Raw genomic sequence first — 20,328 nt, 5'->3', positions numbered from 1 at the left:
GCCCACCTCGAAGCCGGCGCAAATTTGGAGTGGCTCGCGCTGGAAGCTGCAGTGGCTCCAGTTGGCTTTATAGCCCTGACCCGCGGAGGTGTTCTCACGCATGTCGGGGCGGCCCACGATGGTGCAGTTAAATAGGGCCCTGGTGAGACCACACCTGGAGTATTGTGTACAGTTCTGGTCTCCTTACCCAAGGAAGGATATACTTGCCATAGAGGGAGTGCAACAAAGGTTCACCAGACTGATTCCTGGGATGGGGGGGATTGTCCTATGAGGAGAGATTGAGTAGACCTGTCCCATATTCTCTAGAGTTTAGAAGAATGAGAGGTGATCTCATTGAAACATACAAAATTCCTACAGGGCTTGACAGGGTAGATGCAGGGAGGATGTTTCCCCCGGGCTGGGGAGTCTAGAACCAGGGGTCACAGTCTCCGGATCAGGGGTCGGCCATTTAGGACTGAGATGAGGAGAACTTCTTCACTCAGAGGGTGGTGAATCTTTGGAATTCTCTGCCCCAGAGGGCTGTGGAGGCTCAGTCTTTGAGTATATTCAAGACAGAGATCGATAGATTTTTGGATATTAAGGGAATCAAGGGATATGGAGATAGTGCAGGAAAGCTAAAATCACCTATTTCAACCTCCGTAACATCGCCCGTCTCCGCTCCGTGCCTTAGCTCATCTGTTGTTGAAGTTCTTATTTATGTCTTTGTTACCTCTAGACTTGATTATTCCAACGCACTCCTGGCTGGCCTCCCACATCCTACCCTACGTAAACTTGAGATCATCCAAAATTCGGTTGCCCCGTGTCCTAACTTGCACCGAGTCCCGCTCACCCATCACCCCCTGTGCTCACTGCCCCGTGTCCTAACTCGCACCGAGTCCCGCTCACCCATCACCCCCTGTGCTCGCTGCCTCGTGTCCTAACTCGCACCGAGTCCCGCTCACCCATCACCCCCTGTGCTCACTGCCCCGTGTCCTAACTCGCACCGAGTCCCGCTCACCCATCACCCCCTGTGCTCACTGCCCCGTGTCCTAACTCGCACCGAGTCCCGCTCACCCATCACCCACTGTGCTCGCTGCCTCGTGTCCTAACTCTCACCAAGCCCCGCTCACCCATCACTCCCTGTGCTCGCTGCCCCGTGTCCTAACTCGCACCAAGTCCCGCTCACCCATCACTCCCTGTGCTCGCTGACCTACATTGGCTCCCGGTTAACCAACGCCTCGATTTCAAAATTCTCATCCGTGTTTACAAATCCCTCCATGGCCCTCGCCCCTCCCTATCTTTGTAATCTCCTCCAGCCCCACAACTCTCCGAGATGTCTGCGCTCCTCTAATTCTGCCCTCCTGAGCATCCCTGATTATAATCGCTCCTCCATCGGTGGCCGTGCCTTCTCTTGCCTGGGCCCCAAGCTGTGGAACTCCCTCCCTAAACCTCTCCGCCTCTCTTTCCTCCTTTAAGATGCTCCTTAAAACCTCCCTCTTTGACCAAGCTTTTGGACACCTGTGCTAATTTCTTCTGATGTGGCTCGGTGTTAAATTTATTTGTTTTGTCTTCAAGCACCGCTGTGAAGCGTTTTGGGACGCTTTACTACGTTAAAGCCGCTATATAAATACAAGTTGTTTGTTATTGTTGAAAATGGAGTTGGGGTAGGAGATCAGCCATGATATTGAGTGGCGGAGCAGGCTCCAGGAGGAGAATGGCCTACTCCTGCTCCTATTTCTTATGTTCTTGTGACACCATATGATTGGTTCCCTAGTTACTGGATGATTTGTATTTCAGCACGCCGTTTGAGATTGTTTGGGGGGTGGGAAGGGATCCGCTGCCCTGCTTTTTTTATGTCAACTGAGACGGGGGTTGCCTTGGGGCCTACTGAATGATGAAGAAAGTGTGACTTGCGCTGTGGAGACAATGATCTACAGACTCCAAATGGAGCCTGGTGGGGCCCAGTTGCTTACTCCCCAGGGCTTGTCCTCGCATTGGGCCACGAGACCCCTGCCGTTTCTTGCCCTCGGTGTGAGAGAATCAGCCTTCGAGCCAACATCTTCCCGGGTGTGTGTGTGTGTGTGTGTGTGTGTGTGTGTGTGCGCGTGAGTGTGTGTGCAACAGCCATTAACCCTCTGAGATCGCCATGGCAACATTAACCCTTGGAGATTTGCCATGGCAACGCCAGATTCAAACGGCCCAGCCGCCACTCCCTCCACTGATCCTATCGGGCACCGCTCGAAATAGTTGACAAAAAGCAGGCCCCCTTTTCAGCCACCTTTAGCATCTCGTGTCAGCTGAAGGCCTTTGTTCAAATGTTGCCATGGGAACTAAGCTCGTGCCAGGTGAGCAGGTTAAATTTGTGGAGAAATGCTCATTTATTCTTGTATTTCAGTTTTGCAATTCATGTTATATCACAGTGTGTTTAGGGTTCTCCATTTCTCTGCAACTACTTCGCTGTACTCTGCACCTACCCTGCTAATCCTCATTTCTCTGTCTATCATCCTTTCGCACAGTGTACAGGTTCTACCAACTACCTGACTTGCCCCTCAACCTCGGTTGGACCGAGCGAAACCACTCGTGCTTCTGTCACTTCGCCCCCACCTCTCGCTTCCTCTTCTTCCTCAAATTCTCCTCGCTCCCCATCTCGACAGCTCTCTTCACCTCCCTGTTTTGTCTCCGCCCACCGAGCCATTAGCTGACACGGGTCTGACGTCTCATCCGAAAGACGGCACCTCCGACAGTGCGGCGCCCCCTCGGCACTGCGTTGCGAGTGTCGGCCTGGACCTTGTTGTTGCTCGAGTGTCCCCTGCAGTGGGACTCGAACCCACGACCATTCTGACACGGAAGCGAGGGTGCTGCCCACTGAGCCACGGCTGAGAAGGGGAGGAGGGGGAATGAAATGAGAGGGAGGGGAGAGAGAGAGAGAGACAAGGTGGGGGGGGGGGGGGCTGGAGGAGAAAGGAGGTAGAGATGGAGTAGAGTAGAAAAGAGGGAGAGAAGAAGATGGGGAAGGGAAGATAGAGGCTGGGGAAGAGGTAAAAAGAGAGATGGGTATAAAGAGAGGCAGAGGGAGCCAAGTCAGAATGTGAGCCAATTCACAGAGTAACGCCAGGGATACAGAGAGAAAGAGAGAGAATGTCAGGGCTCAGAGAGAGAGCGGGCAAAGAAATTATCGAGGAGACAGAGACAGGGCGAGGGACAGCTGTTCTGCAGCCCTTCCCCATAACTTGCAGAGAGCCGGATCGGGCTCGATGGGCCGAATGGCCTCCTTCCATGATTTTATCATACCTGTCTTTCTCAAGGCATCGCAACTCTTTCTAATGTTGTCTTCATCCCCACCCCTCTCTTGCTCACCCCTCTCTCATTTATTTCACCGCCGGACGTCTCAAAGAGCTTTACAGCCAATGAAGTACTTTTGGAGTGTAGTCACTGTTGCACTGTGGGAAACGCGGCAGCCAATTTGTGCACAGCAAGCTCCCACAACCAGCAATGTGATAATGACCCAGATAATCTGTTTTTTAGTGATGGTGGTTGAGGGATAAACATTGGCCCCAGGACAACACCCCTGCTCTTCTTCGAAATAGTGCCGCGGGAGAGAGCGGACGGGACCTTGGTTTATCGTCTCATTTGAAAGACTACACCTCCGACAGTGCGGCGCTCCCTCAGTACTGCCCCTCCGACAGTGCGGCGCTCCCTCAGCACTGCCCCTCCGACAGTGCGGCGCTCCCTCAGTACTGACCCTCCGACAGTGCGGCGCTCCCTCAGTACTGCCCCTCCGACAGTGCAGCGCTCCCTCAGTACTGCCCCTCCGACAGTGCGGCGCTCCCTCAGCACTGCCCCTCCGACAGTGCAGCTCTCCCTCAGTACTGCCCCTCCGACAGTGCGTCGCTCCCTCAGTACTGCCCCTCCGACAGTGCGGCGCTCCCTCAGTACTGCCCCTCCGACAGTGCGGCGCTCCCTCAGTACTGCCCCTTCGACAGTGCGGCGCTCCCTCAGTACTGCCCCTCCGACAGTGCGGCACTCCCTCAGCACTGCCCCTCCGACAGTGCAGCTCTCCCTCAGTACTGCCCCTCCGACAGTGCGGTGCTCCCTCAGTACTGCCCCTCTGACAGTGCGGCGCTCCCTCAGTACTGCACTGGGAGTGTCAGCCTAGATTTAAGTGCTTAAGTTCCTGGAGTGGGACTTGAACCCACAACCTTCTGACTCAGAGGCGAGGGTGCTGCCCACTGAGCCACGGCTGAATGGAAAAATGAAAGACCGCGGTGTCACCTTGAGCCGGACTGCGCGGATATAAGAACATAAGAAATAGGAGCAGGAGTCGGCCATTCGGCCCCTCGAGCCTGCAGCGCCATTCATTGAGATCGCGGCTGATCTGATCTTGGCCTCAGCTCCATTTCCCTGCCCGCTCCCCATAACCCTTCACTTTCTTATCGCTCAAAAATCTGTCTATCTCCACCTTAAATATACTCAATGACCCAGCCTCCACAGCTCTCTGGGGCAGAGAATTCCACAGATTCACGACCCTCTGAGAGAAGAAATTCCTCCTCATCTCCATTTTAAATGGGCAGCCCCTTCTTCTGAAACTATGCCCCCCTAGTTCTAGATTCCCCCACGAGGGCAAACATCCTCTCTGCATCTACCCTGTCAAGCCCCCTCATAATCTTATATCTTTCAATAAGATCGCTTCTCATTCTTCTAAATTCCAATAAGTAGAGGCCCAACCTGCTATACCTTTCCTCACAAAACAACTCCCTCATCTCAGGAATCAACCGAGTGAACCTTCTCTGAACTGCCTCCAATGCAAGTACAGGTGCAGCATCCAAAATCCAGAGTTCCGGAATCTAGACTCCGGATCAATTGGTGGCAGGGTCGTCCGGAATCCGCAAAATGTTCCGGAATCGGGACCCGCCGACCCTGCCGACCTCGGGCCTCGCCTCACCGTAGCTGCCCTTCCCTCGGGGCCTCCTTGCCGGCCCGCCCGAACAACTCCTTGGCGGCTGGGCCCCATCTGATGACCTCATCGATGGGGCAGACAGCTTCCCCCGCCCCCACCCCCCCCCGGCCGCCCTTTCCGGAAATATCCAAAATCTGGGCTTGGGTATTTCTGGATTCGTGATGTCAGAAAGACGTTCCAAAGTCCGGAAAAATCCGGAACGGCCTCGCTCCCGAGGGTTCTGGATTTTGGAGGCTGCACCTGTATATCCTTCCTTGAATACGGAGACCAAAACTGCACGCCGTACTCCAGGTGTGGCCTCACCAATACCCTGTACAGTTGTAGCAGGACTTCTCTGCTTTTATACTCCATCCCCCTCGCAATAAAGGCCAAGATTCCAGTTGCCTTCCTCATTACTTGCTGTGGCCTGCAAGGACCGAGCGGAGGCAGAGATAAACACGTCCCAGTAGTGCCGCTGTCTGTTCCAGTTCAGCATGCTGACTGTGTGGGGCTTCACGGTCTCCGCAGACGTCATCAGCGCTCTTCAAAGAATGTTTTTTTTTTGAGAAAGGAGAGAAGAAAAACAGACGGAAATAGACTCGACAAAAGAAAAGGATTGTCCAAGCTGGATAGTGATTTGCGCAACTGTTTTTTTTTTTCCGAGGGGCTCCTGACTGTGGGAAGCCACGTACGGAATGCTAACAGCAGGGATAATGTGCTGAACAAACAGCTTATTTACTGTACTTGCAGAATGACCAGACAGGAGCATAATGTTAACAAGACTCGAGTCAAACTACGGAAGAGCATAAGAATTAGGAGCAGGAGTAGGCCGTTCAGCCCCTCGAGCCTGCTCCGCCATTCAATGGGATTGTAATGTACAAAAGCGAAATACTGCGGACGCTGGAATCTGGAATAAAAACAGAAAATGCTGGAAATACTCAGCGGGTCGGGCAGCATCTGTGGAGAGGGAGACAGAGTTAACCTTTTGGGTCGATGACCCTTCGTCAGAACTGGCGAATGGTCGAAAGGAACAGATTCTTAAGGAGCGCTGAAAGCGGGAGGGGAGTAAAGAACAAAAGGGAAGGTCTGTGATACGGGGGGGGGGAAGGCAGGAGAGATTAGAGACACAAAAGGGATGGTGGTCCAAATTGAGATGGTATTGACACAAGTTAGAAAATGGTTAGTGTAGATAGGGTGTGAATGGTGGGGTAACGACCAGCTGCCATTGGAGACAAAGAGAATAAAAACATAAGATCGAGGGGCGGGAAAGAGATCCAAAGATTGTCAGCGGTTCCGATCTGAAATTGTTGAACTCGATGTTGGGTCCAGAAGGCTGTAAAGTGCCTAATCGAAAGATGAGGTGCTGTTCCTCGAGCTTGCGTTGAGCTTCGTTGGAACAGTGTAGGAGGCCGAGGACGGAGAGGTCAGCGTGGGAGTGGGAGCGGGGAATTAAAGTGACAGGCGACCGGAAGCTCGGGGGGTCACGCTTACGGACTGAACGGAGGTGTTCCCCAAAGTGGTCACCCCAATCTACGCTTGGTCTCCCCGATGTAGAGGGGACCACATCATGAGCACCGAATACAGTATATTAAATTGAAAGCAGTGCAAGTAAATTGCTGTTTCACCTGGAAGGAATGTTTGGGGCTCTGGACAGTGGGAAGGGAGGGGGTAAAAGGGCAGGTGTTGCTTCTCCCGCGCCTGCACGGGAAGGTGCCGTGGGAAGGGGAGGGGGGTGCTGGGGGTGACTGCGGAATGGACCAGGGGATCGCGGAGGGAGCGGTCCCTTCGGAACGGTGAGAGGAGAGGGGAGGGGAGGGGAGGGGACGATGTGATTGGTGGTGGGATCACGCTGGAGGTGGTGGAAATGGCGGAGGCTGATCCGTTGAACGTGGAGGCTGGTGGGGTGAAAGGTGAGGACAAGGGGTTCTGAGAGGGAGGGGGAGGGGTGAGAGCAGCAGTGCGGGAAATGGAAGAGCCACGGTCGAGGGCCATGTCAACCACGGCGGAGGGAAATCCTCGGTTGAAGAAAAAGAAAGACATTTCAGAGGCACGAGTGTGAAAGGTGGCGTCGTCAGAGCAGATGCCACGGAGACGGAGAAACTGGGAGAATGGAATGGAGTCCGTACAGGATGCGGGGTGGGGGGACGTGTAGTCCAGGTAGCTGTGGGAGTCAGTGGACTTATAGTGGACACTGGTCGATAGCCTATCCCCAGAGATGGAGACAGAGAAGTCGAGAAAGGGAAGAGAAGAATCGGAGATGGACCATGTGAAGTAATGTGATGTATTTGCTTCATGGGTTCTGTGCTTAAGAATTCATAGCAACACATTGCAATTAAGAACTAGTTGGTTTATTAGCAAAGGTTTAGCAATCACACAACAAATTACCAGTTCATCCACCAGGCTCACAACCACCGTGGATCCCTTGAACCCAACTGGCTGGGGTTTTATTGAGTCTTGTGACCACCACGTGACGGGCTAAGCCACTCCCAACTCAACAGCTCTACAACTATTTTGGTAGAACGTAAAATCAAATGCCCCCGTTTTGGCAAGGGCACTGGAACCCACAAATTAACAATTTAAACTTTTACTGCGACTTAAATCAAATTGAAATTTGGTTGCCGGGGGTGATGATGCACTCCAGTCCCTCCGACGCCCACCTCTCGCGGAAGGCCGCGAGCGCACCGGTGGACACCGTGTGCTCCATCTCCAGGGACACCCTGGCTCGGATGTAACCGCGGAAGAGAGGCAGGCAGTCGGGCTGAACGACCCCCTCGACCGCCCGCTGCCTGGACCGGCTGGTGGCCCCCTTGGCCGTGCCCAGGAGCAGTCCTACGAGGAGGCCCTCGGACCTGCCCGCTCCCCTCCGCACAGGGTGCCCAAAGATCAGGAGCGTGGGACTGAAGTGCAGCCAGAATTTGAGGAGCAGCCCCTTCAAATAATGGAAGGGGGGCTGCAACCTCACACATTCAACATAGACATGGAACACGGACTGCTCCAGACTCAACAGCTGTACAAACCTGTGAGCATACTCACAGGTGCATACATTACAAAGATGACGGCTGATCAACTCCACTTTCCCGTCCGATCCCTCTCTCCCTTGATTCCCTCAGCCTCCAAAAATCTAACACTGTGAGACAAAATATGACCTGTATTCGCCTTGTGCTCAAACCTGTCTCAAAGCACTTCACGTACAAATGAATTCCTTTGCAATACAGTCACTGTTTCTGTGGGTAACAGTCATCCAGGGTTAATAATTGCAGCCCTTTGGGCAAAGAGCAGGGGGGTGTTGGGATTAATTGGACCGTTCTTTCAAAGAGCCTGCACAGGTACGATGGGCCGAATGGCCTCCTTCTGTGCCGTGTGATTCTATTCTATGACCTTGTTGACAGCGCCAGCTGGCCATCAGATGAATAAGCGAATAACGTGTTTCTTGGCAGTGTTGCTTTGAGACGAACGTTAGCCCGGGATCCGGGAAAACTCCCTCCGCTTCCCCGAATTGCGGCACGGGATCCTGTCAATCAGGTTTAAGAAATCTGAAGGGCGGCACCTCCAACAATGTAGCACTCCCGCAGTGGTTGAAGTGGCTGGGAATTGAGTTGGGGGCACTGGGCGGCTGATTCTCCCTGACCTACTTTACATCGAGTTACATCGGATATATGGCACAGAAGCAGGCCATTCGGCCCAATCCAGTCCATGCCGGCGTTTATGCTCCACTCGAGCCTCCTCCCGTCTTTCCTCATCTAAATCTATCAGCATAACCCTCTATTCCCTTCTCCCTCATACCCTTGTCCAGCCTCCCCTTAAATGTATCGATACTATTCACCTCAACCCCTCCCTGTGGCAGCGAGTTCCACATTCTCACCACTCTCTGGGTAAAGAAGTTTCTCCAGAATTCCCCATTGGATTTCTTGGTGACTATCTTATATTGATGGCCTCTAGTTATGCTCTTCCCCACAAGGGGAAGCACTCTACCTGTATCCACTCTATCAAAACCTTTCGTAATTTTAAAGACCTCTATTCAGTCACCCGTCGGCCTCAAAAGAGACCCAGCCTGTTCATCCTTTCCTGATGCGTATACCCTCGCATTTCTGGTATCATCCTTGTAAATCTTCTCTGCACCCTCTCCAGTGCTTCTATATCCGTTTTATAATATGGCGACCAGAACTGTACGCAGTGCTCCATCTGTTATCCACTGCATCTATACGTGAGCCCACACACAGGTCAGCATGCAATGCTTCTTTATCAATCTTCCCTATTTTCCCCTGAAAATATTGCAAAAGAAAAAATAGTAAAGGACATGCATTTATAAAGCGCTTTTCAGGACGTCCCAAAGCGCTTTACAGCCAATGAAGTACTTTTGGAGTGTAGTCACTGTTGTAATGTGGGAAACGCAGCAGCCAATTTGTGCACAGCAAGCTCCCACAAACAGCAATGTGATAATGACCCAGATAATTATGTTGATTGAGGGATAAATATTGGCCCCAGGACACCGGGGATAACTCCCCTGCTCTTCTTCCTATAGTGCCATGGGATCTGTTACGTCCACCTGAGAGGGCAGACAGGAGCCTCGGTACAAAAAATCTTTTTTATGCAGCGAGTGGTTAGGATCTGGAATGCGCTGCCTGAGAGGGTAGTGGAGGCAGACTCAATCATGCCTTTCAAAAGGGAGTTGGATAAGTATCTGAAGGAAAAGCAATGTGCGGGGCTACAGGGAAAGGGCGGGGGACAGTGGGACTGGCTGAGGTGCTCTTGCAGAGAGTCGGCACGGGTTCGATGGGCCAAATGGCCTCCTTCTGTGATGTAACCGTTCTGTGATTCCAATGACTTTTTTTTATAAAAGAGATTGTGATCGGAAGCCCATAACTCCGGGGTTACGCAGAGCTGGGTCACGGCGGGGTGGAAACACGTCTTGTGACGTTCTGCTTTATTCCTTTCACAGTCCTCAGTATCGGGGAAGGAGGATTCTGGGAAGGCACTGTCAAAGGTCGGACGGGCTGGTTCCCTGCGGACAATGTGGAGGAAGTCCCAAATAAACCTCCGGACAGCAAACACGGTAGGACGTTCAAGGAACCGTTAAATTGCCTGCTTGGTTCTTATACACTCACTTTCTATTCAAATTTAATGTGTAGGCCCATCAAGATCATGACATCGGTGCTGGAGCAAGGAATACCTTTATACATTTCATTGCTTTCTGTCAGCATGAAACAATTCCAGGTCAGGTAGAGCAGAGGTGAAATAGAGTAGAGGTGAAATAGAGTAAAGCTCCCCCTACACTGTCCCATCAAACACTCCCACGGCAGGTACAGCACGGGGTTAGATACAGAGTAAAGCTCCCTCTACACTGTCCCATCAGACACTCCCAGGGCAGGTACAGCATGGGTTCTATACAGAGTAAAGCTCCCTCTACACTGTCCCATCAAACACTCCCAGGGCAGGTACAGTACGGGTTAGATACAGAGTAAAGTTCCCTCTACACTGTCCCATCAAACACTCCCAAGGCAGGTACAGCACGGGGTTAGATACAGAGTAAAGCTCCCTCTACACTGTCCCATCAAACACTCCCAGGGCAGGTACAGCACGGGGTTAGATACAGAGTAAAGCTCCCTCTACACTGTCCCATCAAACACTCCCTGGGAGGTAGAGCATGGGTTAGATACAGAGTAAAGCTCCCTCTATACTGTCCCATCAAACACTCCCAGGGAGGTACAGCACGGGGTTAGATACAGAGTAAAGCTCCCGCGACACTGTCCCATCAAACACTCCCAGGAATGAAGTGAATGCTGAGAGGATGGAGGAGGTCCACATGAGAAGGCATTCGAAAAAAGCCTCGCAGACAGTGCAGCACTCCCTCAGTATTGCGCTGGGGAGTCTGCCTAGATTCAGCCCTGGACACACGAATTTCTGACTCCGAGGTGAGAGTGTAACAAGCTGAGCCAAGCTGACACTGAGGAAAGTTGAGAGTGGCACTGCCCAGAGTATTGGTAAAATGGGGAAAGATTGGAAGTTTCCAATGGAGAGGGCTTCAGAATTGAGGCTGAGAGAAACACTTGTGTTTATTCTCTCTGATTTCCATCGCCCCGCCATTGGTGGCCGTGCCTTCTGTTGCCTGGGCCCCAAGCTCTGGAATTCCCTCCCTAAACCTCTCCTGCCTCTCTCGCCTCCTTTAAGACGCTCCTTAAAACCTACCTCTTTGACCAAGCTTTTGGTCGCCTGTCCTAATATCTCCTTATGTGGCTCGGTGTCAAATTTTGTTTGATAATCGCTCCTGTGAAGCGCCTCGGGATGTTTGGCTATGTTGAAGGCGGTGTATAAATCGGAGTGACTGCTGCCAACCACTGGAAGCTGCACAGAAGCAGACGGCGCATTCATCTGGGACCGGATGGTTCTGTTATTTTTCCAGGGACCCACTCCCTCCCGCCATTAAAATATATCTTTTTCACAGACCCACTCCCGTGGCGAACCTGAAACGCGCATGCGCAGACCACTTCCTGGTTCGTTGGCAGCAGTCGCGTCCTGTGTCAATACGCATTGTTATCGCCAGCGCTCTCAGAAACAGCTCCAGGCATCGACCTGCCATAAATTGCTCGGCACTGCAGCGACGGTGAATGGGCGTTTACCGAGGAGCGCTGGGACGTTGCCAGGCTGGAAAGGAGGGACTTGGGCTTTTGTCCAGACCCCCCCGGGTCGATTCACGCTCGAAACCTGCTGCAGTTTGGCCGCGGGGTAGCGGCCTTCGGTTTGGGGATTGTTCTAGCCGGCAGGGAGAAGATGGGCCGAATGGCCTCCCTTCTGTGCTGTAAATTTTTAGTGGGGGGGGGCGCGAAATTGCCCTTTTGTTGTCCCCGTTAGCACCTCCGGGGGAAGCCAGCGGGGCGCGATGGCATTTTCACCGGGGCGGGGGGGGGGGTGGGTGGGCGCTACCACCTCCCGGGAAATTGGCAGCACTGCGCCCCGCCATTAGCGCCCCGCCATTAACGCCCGGGGCTGGCGCGCACACCGGCGATGACGTCATCGCCGTGCTCGCCGACCCCTCGCCGCCCCGCGGGTCACGAAGTTGGCGGACCTCCGCTGCCTGGGCGCCCCGTCAGTGGGAGGCCTTCAGCGCCCCGAACCACCATCTTTATCACGCCGTCATCGTGCAACCCGGCGCTCCGCTTAGGGTGCCAGGCTGCTGGCCCGGTCGATCACGCCCCTGGAGCCTGCAGATGTCTAGTCTGAGATACAAGGGGAGGGAAAGTAGGAACAGGAGGAGGTCCATCAGCCCTTCGAGCCTGTTCCGCCATTCAGTGAGATCGTGGCTGATCTGTGACCTAACTCTAGATACCCGCCTTTGCCCCATATCTAGCACCAATTGCCAATTGCGGAAGAGAGTTCCAAACCTCCACCACCCTGTGTGTGTAGAAGTGTTTCCTAATTTCACTCCTGAAAGGTCTGGCTCTAATGTTTAGATTCTTCCCCTAGCCCTAGACTCCCCAACCATCGGGAATAGTCTCTCTCTATCTACCCTATCTGTTCCCCTTAATATCCTGAAAACTTCGATCAGATCACCCCTTACCCTTCTAACTTCGAGGGAGTACAACCCTAGTTTGTGTAATCTCTCCTCATTACTTAACCCTTGAAGTCCGGGTATTGGTCTGGTAAACCTACGCTGCACTCCCTCCAAGACCAATATAGCCTTCTCTAGGTGTGGTGCCCACAACTGCTCAATCGCAGGCGCAGGGTAAGGATGAAGAGAGGGTGACTGTCGGGTATCTGTTTCATGAGTTCCTTGCTTAAGAATTCACAGCTACACATTTGCTGTCAGGAGCTATCTGATTTATTAGAAAAGGTTTAACAATCACACGACACATTACCGGTTCATCCACCAGGCTCACAACCACCTGCCCCATCGTGGATCCCCCGAACCCAACTGGCCGGGGTTTTATTGAGTCTTGTGAACATCACGTGACTGACTAAGCCACTCCCAACTCAACAGCTCTACAACTATTTTTGTAGAAAACAAATAATCAAGTGTTTCCGATTAAAGGGGGGGGGGCACACTCCCCAAAAAATTTTCAAGTGCCCTCTTATTTTTTTTTTAAGGGCACAAAAACACAAATTATACAAGTGCCCTCTGGCTAAAAGGGGAGGGAGGGGGGACACTAAAACCGACAACTTAAACAAATTAAACTTTAGACATTAAATCAAATTAAAATTTGGTTGCCGGGGGGGGGGGGTGATGATGCACTCCAGTCCCTCCGGTGCCCACCTCTCGCGGAAGGCCGCGAGCGTACTGGTGGACACCGCGTGCTCCATCTCCAGGGACACCCTGGCTCGGATGTAACCGCGGAAGAGAGGCAGGCAGTCGGGCTGAACGACCCCCTCGACCGCCCGCTGCCTGGACCGGCTGATGGCCCCCCTTGGCCGTGCCCAGGAGCAGTCCCGCGAGGAGGCCCTCGGACCTGCCCGCTCCCCTCCGCACACAGGGTGCCCAAAGATCAGGAGCGTGGGACTGAAGTGCAACCAGAATTTGAGGAGCAGCTCCTTCAAATAATGGAAGAGGGGCTGCAACCTCACACATTCAACATAGACATGGAACACGAACTCCTCTAGACCGCAGAAATTGCAGGCAGCCTGGGAGTCCATGAACCGACTTAAAAACTCATTGCACGGGACTGCTCCGTGCACCACCCTCCAGCCCAAGTCTCCAATAAATAGAGGGAGGACTCCCGCGTAGAGTGCACTCCACTGGGGACCCCCGCCACCTCCGGACGGCAAGATGGTGCGACATTCAACAGCTCCACAAACCTCTGAGCATACTCATAGGTGCATACATTACAAGGTACTTATCCAGCTCCCTTTTGAAAGCCGCGATTGAGTCTGCCTCCACCACCCTCTCAGGCAGCGCACTCCAGATCCTAACCACTCGCTGCGTAAAAACGTTTTCCCTCGTGTCGCCTTTGGTTCTTCTGCCAATCGCCTTAAATCGGTGTCCCTCTGGTTCCTGACCCTTCCGCCAATGGGAACAGTTTCTCTCTCGACTCTGTCCAGACCCCTCATGATTTTGAACACCTCGCTCAAATCTCCTCTCGACCTTCTCCGCTCCGAGGAGAACGGGTGTGAAAGCAAGCCGCTCAGCCCCGGCGGGCCATGGCGAGATGAGCAGAAAGGGAGACGGAGAAAAAAAGCAGGAGAGAGTTGGGGGGAGAAGCTTACACGGAGGGACCCCCGGATGTTCCCTTTCCGCCCCGGTTCTGTCCGGAGCGGGCAGTTCCACCTTCCCTGGTGGTGGAGCGCCACCCAGTGGCCGTGCGAGTAAACCGACAGTTTCCTCACGCCAAGGGGGCAGAGATTGTGAGGGAGACCTTGGGGTCGTTTGCGCCTCTTGTTGGGTAACCGATAGCGTCCCGCTCCGCCGAGCGCAACGATCCGTGTTCGCCCGGGAGCGTAAATTCGGGAGATATGCCATTGCGATGCCAGCGATAGATTTGGGGGGGGCTAGGGCGGGCGGGGGGGGGGGGGGGGGCGCGTAAATGGCGGCCGGTCGCTCACAGGGCGCCCGTTAAAGGGGAGACAGCGGGGTCACGGGGTGGGGCTGGGGGGAAGGGGCATCGCCCGACTTACCGGCCGCGGCCCATTGATCGTGCGACGCGGGGTCCGTGCCGCGATCTGCCAGCCCGGTGCTCCGCTGGTCCCGCGGCACCCCGCTCCCTGGTGGGCCAGGTGGGGACCCGCAGAGTCGGCAGTTTCGACCCTCCCCTTTAAGGATGGAGGTGGGGGGGGGAGGCGGCGCGGGGGGGGGTGGGGGGGAGAGAGAGGAACAGGGCCGTGACACGATTCTCCCCCCCCGTCCCCGCTGAGTGTTAAATGTCTCCTTCCCTGCGGCAAATAGTGACCCGGCCTGCTCGCGGCCACGGCAAACCCTGATCCAAACGGGCGGAGGACTGAGTGCCGCAAACCCTTCAGTTAGCAGCTGGGGACATTGCCGCTGCCAGCTGGCACTGAAGCTGCCCCCTGAGCTCCGCGGGCAGAGTAGCACCACCGACAGTGCTGCAGGGCCGCGGTCCCAACCCCTGGTCTGGGAGCAGATTGCCGATTTCAGCTGTGGGCTCCATTCAGCAGACTATCTGGCTGTGTCTACCCTCCCCCTCACCCCCTGCTTCCCCTTCCTCTCTTCCCCCTCCCTCTGCTCATCCCCTGTCCACCTCTCCTCCTCTCCACCTCTGCCCTTCCTGCACTCTCTCCTCCTCTCTCTCCCCCCCCGCCCCCTGTTTTAACCGTTTAATGACCAGCGCCGTTTGCCTTTGCAGAGAGTCGGAGTGAGAAGGCGAAGCGACTATTCCGACACTACACGGTGGGCTCCTACGACAGTTTCGATGCCCCGAGGTAGGGAGGCTGCTGCTTGACTGACCCTCGGCCGTGTTTGCCGGTTATCGGGGTGGGGGGGGAGTGGGCAGCGGCGGGGGTTCTCACAGACGGCTCCGACCCCTGGAGTGTTCCCGTCGGGAGGTTTGGAGCACAGCGCGAGCCAATCCGGTCGCGACCCTTGCCTCGACGGTTTCCTGTTCACACAGTGACGTTCTCGCGAGGCCTCGCCCACCAACTGGGCCCTTTGACGCAAAGAACTCGCATTTATATAGCGCCTGTTACAACCTCGGGTCAGGATGTCCCGAAGCACTTCACAGCCAATAAAGTTTGTAATGTGGGAAACGCGGCAGCACAATTTGCGCACAGCAAGCTCCCACAAACAGCAATGTGATAATGTTCAGATAATCTGTGGGGTTTTTTTGTTATGTTGATTGAGGGATAAATATTGGCCCCAGGGATAACTCCCCTGCTCTTCAAAATATCGCCGTGGGATCTTTTACGTCCACCTGAGAGGGCAGACGGGGCCTCGGTTTAATGTCTCATCCGAAAGACGGCACCTCCGACAGTGCAGCACTCCCTCAGCACTGCACTGGGGGTGTCGGCCTGGATTTATGTGCTCAAAGTCCCTGGAGTGGGACTCGAACCCACAACCTTCTGACTCAGAGGCGAGAGAGTGAGTGCTGCCCACTGAGCCATGGCTGACACAGACAGAAAGCCCAGCCAATTAGTGATGAAAAGGATGGAGGAGGAAAAAAAGTGGTGACTTTGAAGAGTGTGGTTTTAACAAGGTGTTGGGGCCGGGTGGGGGGGGTGTTGGGGGAGGAGAGAGACATAGAGAGCAACCTCCGTGTGAAGAGCTGATTTTCATTGCATGTCATGTGATAATGATAATGCGCACAGCAAGCTCCCACAAACACGCAATGTGATAATGACCAAATAATCTGGGGGTTTTATTTTGTTATGTTGATCGAGGGGATCAATATTGGCCAGGAAAAGGCAGAAGTAGAACAAAACAAAGATGGTAAAGATAAGGGAAAGCAGATGTGAGGAGAACAATATTTTAATGTCACTCCAATATATTCTCGGGATGTGGCCGTCGCTGGTAAAGGCCGGCGTTCATTGCCCCTCCTGGAATTGCCGTGAGAAGGTTATGGTGAACCGCTGCAGCCTGTGTGGTGGCAGTGCTCCCAGAGTGAGGTCCGCAGGGAATTCCAGCAGCTTTTCCCCGCTGTCCACTGCACCCCATCTTGCCGTTTCCCCACAAGGTAAATCTCAGGCCTCGAAATTGTCCGGAATTGACAGCTGTGGTGCTTATCAGGAGTCAACCGTGGCTGCACTCTCGCCTCTGGGTCAGCAGGTCGTGGGTTCAAGTCCCACTCCAGGGACTTGAGAACAAAAAAAATCTAGGCTGACGCCCCCAGTGCAGGGCTGAGGGAGCGCCGCACTGTCGGAGGTGCCGTCTTTCGTTAAACCGAGGCCCCGTCTGCTCTCTCGGGTGGATGTAAAAGATCCCATGGCATTAGTTCGAAGAAGAGCCGGGGGAGTTATCCCCGGTGTTCTGGCCAATATTTATCCCTCAATCAACATTTAAAAAAACAGATTATCATTGCTGTGTGTGGGAGCTTGCTGTGCGCAAATTGCCTGCTGCGTTTCCCACATTACAACAGTGACCACACTCCAAAAGCACCTCATTGGCTGTAAAGCACTTTGGAAGGTTCTGAGGTCGTGAAAGGCGCGATATAAATGCAAGTTCTTCTCTCGTTACAGTGTGTGTGAGTGCCTGAAGAGAAATAGGGACGGGGGAGCAGAATGCTTTTTGAATCTTTTCCCTTTGTCATCTAACATCTGTACCCTTTACTCTTGGTAATTCACTCTGGCATTATGGGCAAGAGGTCTTTCAGTGGAGACTGTGTGCGTGTGTGTGGAGACTGTGTGTATGTGTGTGTGTGTGTGTGGGGGGGGGGGGAAAGAGTGTGTGTGTGCGCGTGTGAGTGTGCGCGCGTGTATATGTGGGGGGGGGGCGTGTGTGTGTGTGTGTGTGTGTGTGGGGGTGTGTGTATGTGTGGGGGGGGGAGGTGTGGGTATGTGTGTGTATGTGTGTGTGGGGGGGGGGAGGGAGGTGTGGGGTGTGTGTGTGGGGGGGAGGTGTGTGTGTGTGTGTGGGGGGGGGAGGTGTGTGTGTGTGTGGGGGGGGGAAGGTGTGTGTGTCTGTGTGGGGGTGTGTGTGTGTGTGTGTGTGGGGGAGTGTGTGTGTGTGTGGGGGAGTGTGTGTGTGTGTGGGGTGTGTGTGTGTGTGTGTCTGTGTGGGGGTGTGTGTGTGTGGGGGGGGGTGTGTGTGGGGGGGGGTGTGGGGGGGGAGTGGGTGTGTGTGGGGGAGTGTGTGTGTGTGTGGGGTGTGTGTGTGGGGGGGGAGTGGGTGTGTGTGTGGGGTGTGTGTGTGGGGGGGGAGTGGGTGTGTGTGTGGGGTGTGTGTGTGTGTGTGGGTGTGTGTGTGTGTGTGGGGTGTGTGTGTGTGTGTGTGGGGGGGGGATGTGTGTGTGGGGTGTGTGTGTGGGGGGGGAGTGGGTGTGTGTGTGGGGTGTGTGTGTGTGTGTGGGGTGTGTGTGTGTGTGTGTGGGGTGTGTGTGTGTGTGTGTGGGGGGGGGATGTGTGTGTGGGGTGTGTGAGGGGGGGGAAGGTGTGTGTGTGTGTGTGTGTGTGGGTGTGTGTGTGTGTGTGTGGGGTGTGTGGGGGTGTGTGTGTGTGTGTGGGGGTGTGTGTGTGTGTGTGTGGGGTGTGTGTGTGTGTGTGTGGGGTGTGTGTGTGTGTGGGGGGGAGTGTGTGTCTGTGTGGGGTGTGTGTGTGTGTGTGTGTGGGGGGATGTGTGTGTGGGGTGTGTGAGGGGGGGGCAAGGTGTGTGTGTGTGTGTGTGGGGTGTGTGTGTGTGGGGGGGGAGTTGGTGTGTGTGGGGGAGTGTGTGTGTGTGTGTGGGGGAGTGTGTGTGTGTGTGAGGTGTGTGTGTGTGTGTGGGGTGTGTGTGTGTGGGGGGGGAGTGGGTGTGTGTGGGGGGGGAGTGGGTGTCTGTGTGGGGTGTGTGTGTGTGTGTGTGGGGGGGATGTGTGTGAGGGGGGGGCAAGGTGTGTGTGTGTGTGTGGGGTGTGTGTGTGTGGGGGGGGGGAGTGGGTGTGTGTGGGGGAGTGTGTGTGTGTGTGTGTGTGTGGGGGAGTGTGTGTGTGTGTGTGGGGGAGTGTGTGTGTGTGTGGGGTGTGTGTGTGTGTGTGTGGGGTGTGTGTGTGTGTGTGGGGGAGTGGGTGTGTGTGGGGGGGGAGTGGGTGTGTGTGTGTATGTGGGGTGTGTGTGTGTGTGTGTGGGGGGGAGTGTGTGTGGGGTGTGTGTGTGTGTGTGGGGGGGGGGGGATGTGTGTGTGGGGTGTGTGAGGGGGGTGGGGAATGTGTGTGTGTGTGTGTGTGGGGTGTGTGTGTGGGGGGGGGATGTGTGTGTGGGGTGTGTGGGGGGTAAGAGTGAAGAGAGGGCTTTAGGAGGACATGAGGGGAGGTACATGCCAGGCAGCAGATGTATGTAATACTGAGGCTGGGCTGGAGAGATGACGGAGTGTGTGGTGAGGGAGAGGGGGTGGGGTGGGGATCATCTGGTGCACAAGCGAGGGACGTGACTCAGTGGGAGGTAGTGTGAGCTGAGAGACTCTAGGTGGCAGTGTGAGACAGGGCAGTCTGCATTCAGGGCCCACGTTAAAATGTGTGTCTCTCTCCCTCGGCCATCAAGCAAGGAAGGACCAAACTCTATTTAGCCGCGACATTCGTCAGTTCTCATATGACTTTAGTGTACCAAACAATAAATAAATCAAGCCATGGATTGCCTAAGCGCTGTGACCTTATTCGGGGCCTTTTGTGCGGTTTGGTTCGGGGGAGCCATTTTGAACACCCTGCCAGAGGGCAAAGGTCAGGCAGAGCAAACAAAATGGTTTCCCTCCTGGGGGCTTCATTCCCTCGGGGTCTAAGCAGACAGAACAAGGGTCAGGAAAAGGGTTCAGGGTTCCTGATGTGTGTGCTTTGGTGCTGCTGTAAATTCACAAATAACCTTAATAACTGATAACTGAGAAGGTTCACTCGATTGATTCCTGAAGAAAGGTTGAGCAGGTTGGGCCTGTACTCATTGGAGTTTAGAAGAATGGTGATATGTCCTTACTATACGGTACAAATGCACACGAGGCCCGTACTAGAGAGAAGGTCACTCTGTGACCAGTAACCTTTATTAGCCAGCACTGAAGTGATGAAGGTGGGTGAAGCTTCCCCTTTTATACCTGAAAGTCCAGGTTAGGAGTGTCTCCCACAAGTTCACCACCTAGTGGTCAGTGTTCTCACGGTGTACAACTTAGGTCAGTTTATACATGGGTTACAATGACAGTGGAATACATGACATTTACGACCCTCTGAGAGAAGAAATTCCTCCTCATCTCTGTCTTAAATGGGCGACCCCTTATTCTGAAACGATGCCCCCTAGTTCTAGATTCCCCCACGAGGGAAAACATCCTCTCTGCATCTACCCTGTCCAGCCCTCTCAGAATCTTATACCTTTCAATAAGATCACCTCCCATTTGTCAGACCTACTGCGTCCAAAACGGAAGCGATCCAGAGAGCACCCAGACCCCGTGTCATGACGGAGCTGCGTTCGTTCCTGGGGCTCCTGAACTATTTTGGTAACTTTCTTCCCAAATTGAGCACGCTGCTAGAGCCGCTACAGGTGCTCCTACACAAAGGTCGCGAATGGGTCTGGGGGGACAGCCAGGAAAGGGCTTTTGATCGAGCACGCAATTTGTTCTGCTCCAACAATCTGTTAACGCTATACGACCCGTGTAAGAAACTTGATTTACCGTGCGATGCGTCGTCCTATGGGGTCGGGTGTGTGTGTTGCAGCATGTCAATGCCGAGGGTCAGTTACAGCCGGAAGCTTATGCCTCCAGAAGTTTATCCCAGGCAGAAAGGGGTTATGGGATGGTAGAAAAGGAAGCGCTAGCATGTGTATATGCAGTAAAAAGCTCGGGTGTAATGTCTTGACGCTGACCTACT

General features: G+C 54.2%; 1 protein-coding gene across 1 annotated transcript in view; it reads left to right on the top strand.

Moving 5' to 3' along the window:
• Positions 1-20,328, top strand: part of LOC139230291 (SH3 and multiple ankyrin repeat domains protein 1-like) — a 323,258-nt gene that overhangs the window by 36,374 nt on the left and 266,556 nt on the right. The window contains 2 exon segments of the mRNA XM_070862120.1: positions 9,855-9,968; positions 15,205-15,280. Coding sequence (XP_070718221.1) covers positions 9,855-9,968; positions 15,205-15,280 — 190 coding nt within the window.

Source organism: Pristiophorus japonicus, chromosome 19 (genome assembly GCF_044704955.1).
Source record: "Pristiophorus japonicus isolate sPriJap1 chromosome 19, sPriJap1.hap1, whole genome shotgun sequence".
NCBI lineage: Eukaryota > Metazoa > Chordata > Chondrichthyes > Pristiophoridae > Pristiophorus > Pristiophorus japonicus.
The sequence above is the reverse complement of the archived record's forward strand: the minus strand, read 5'-3'. Positions and strand labels throughout refer to the sequence as shown.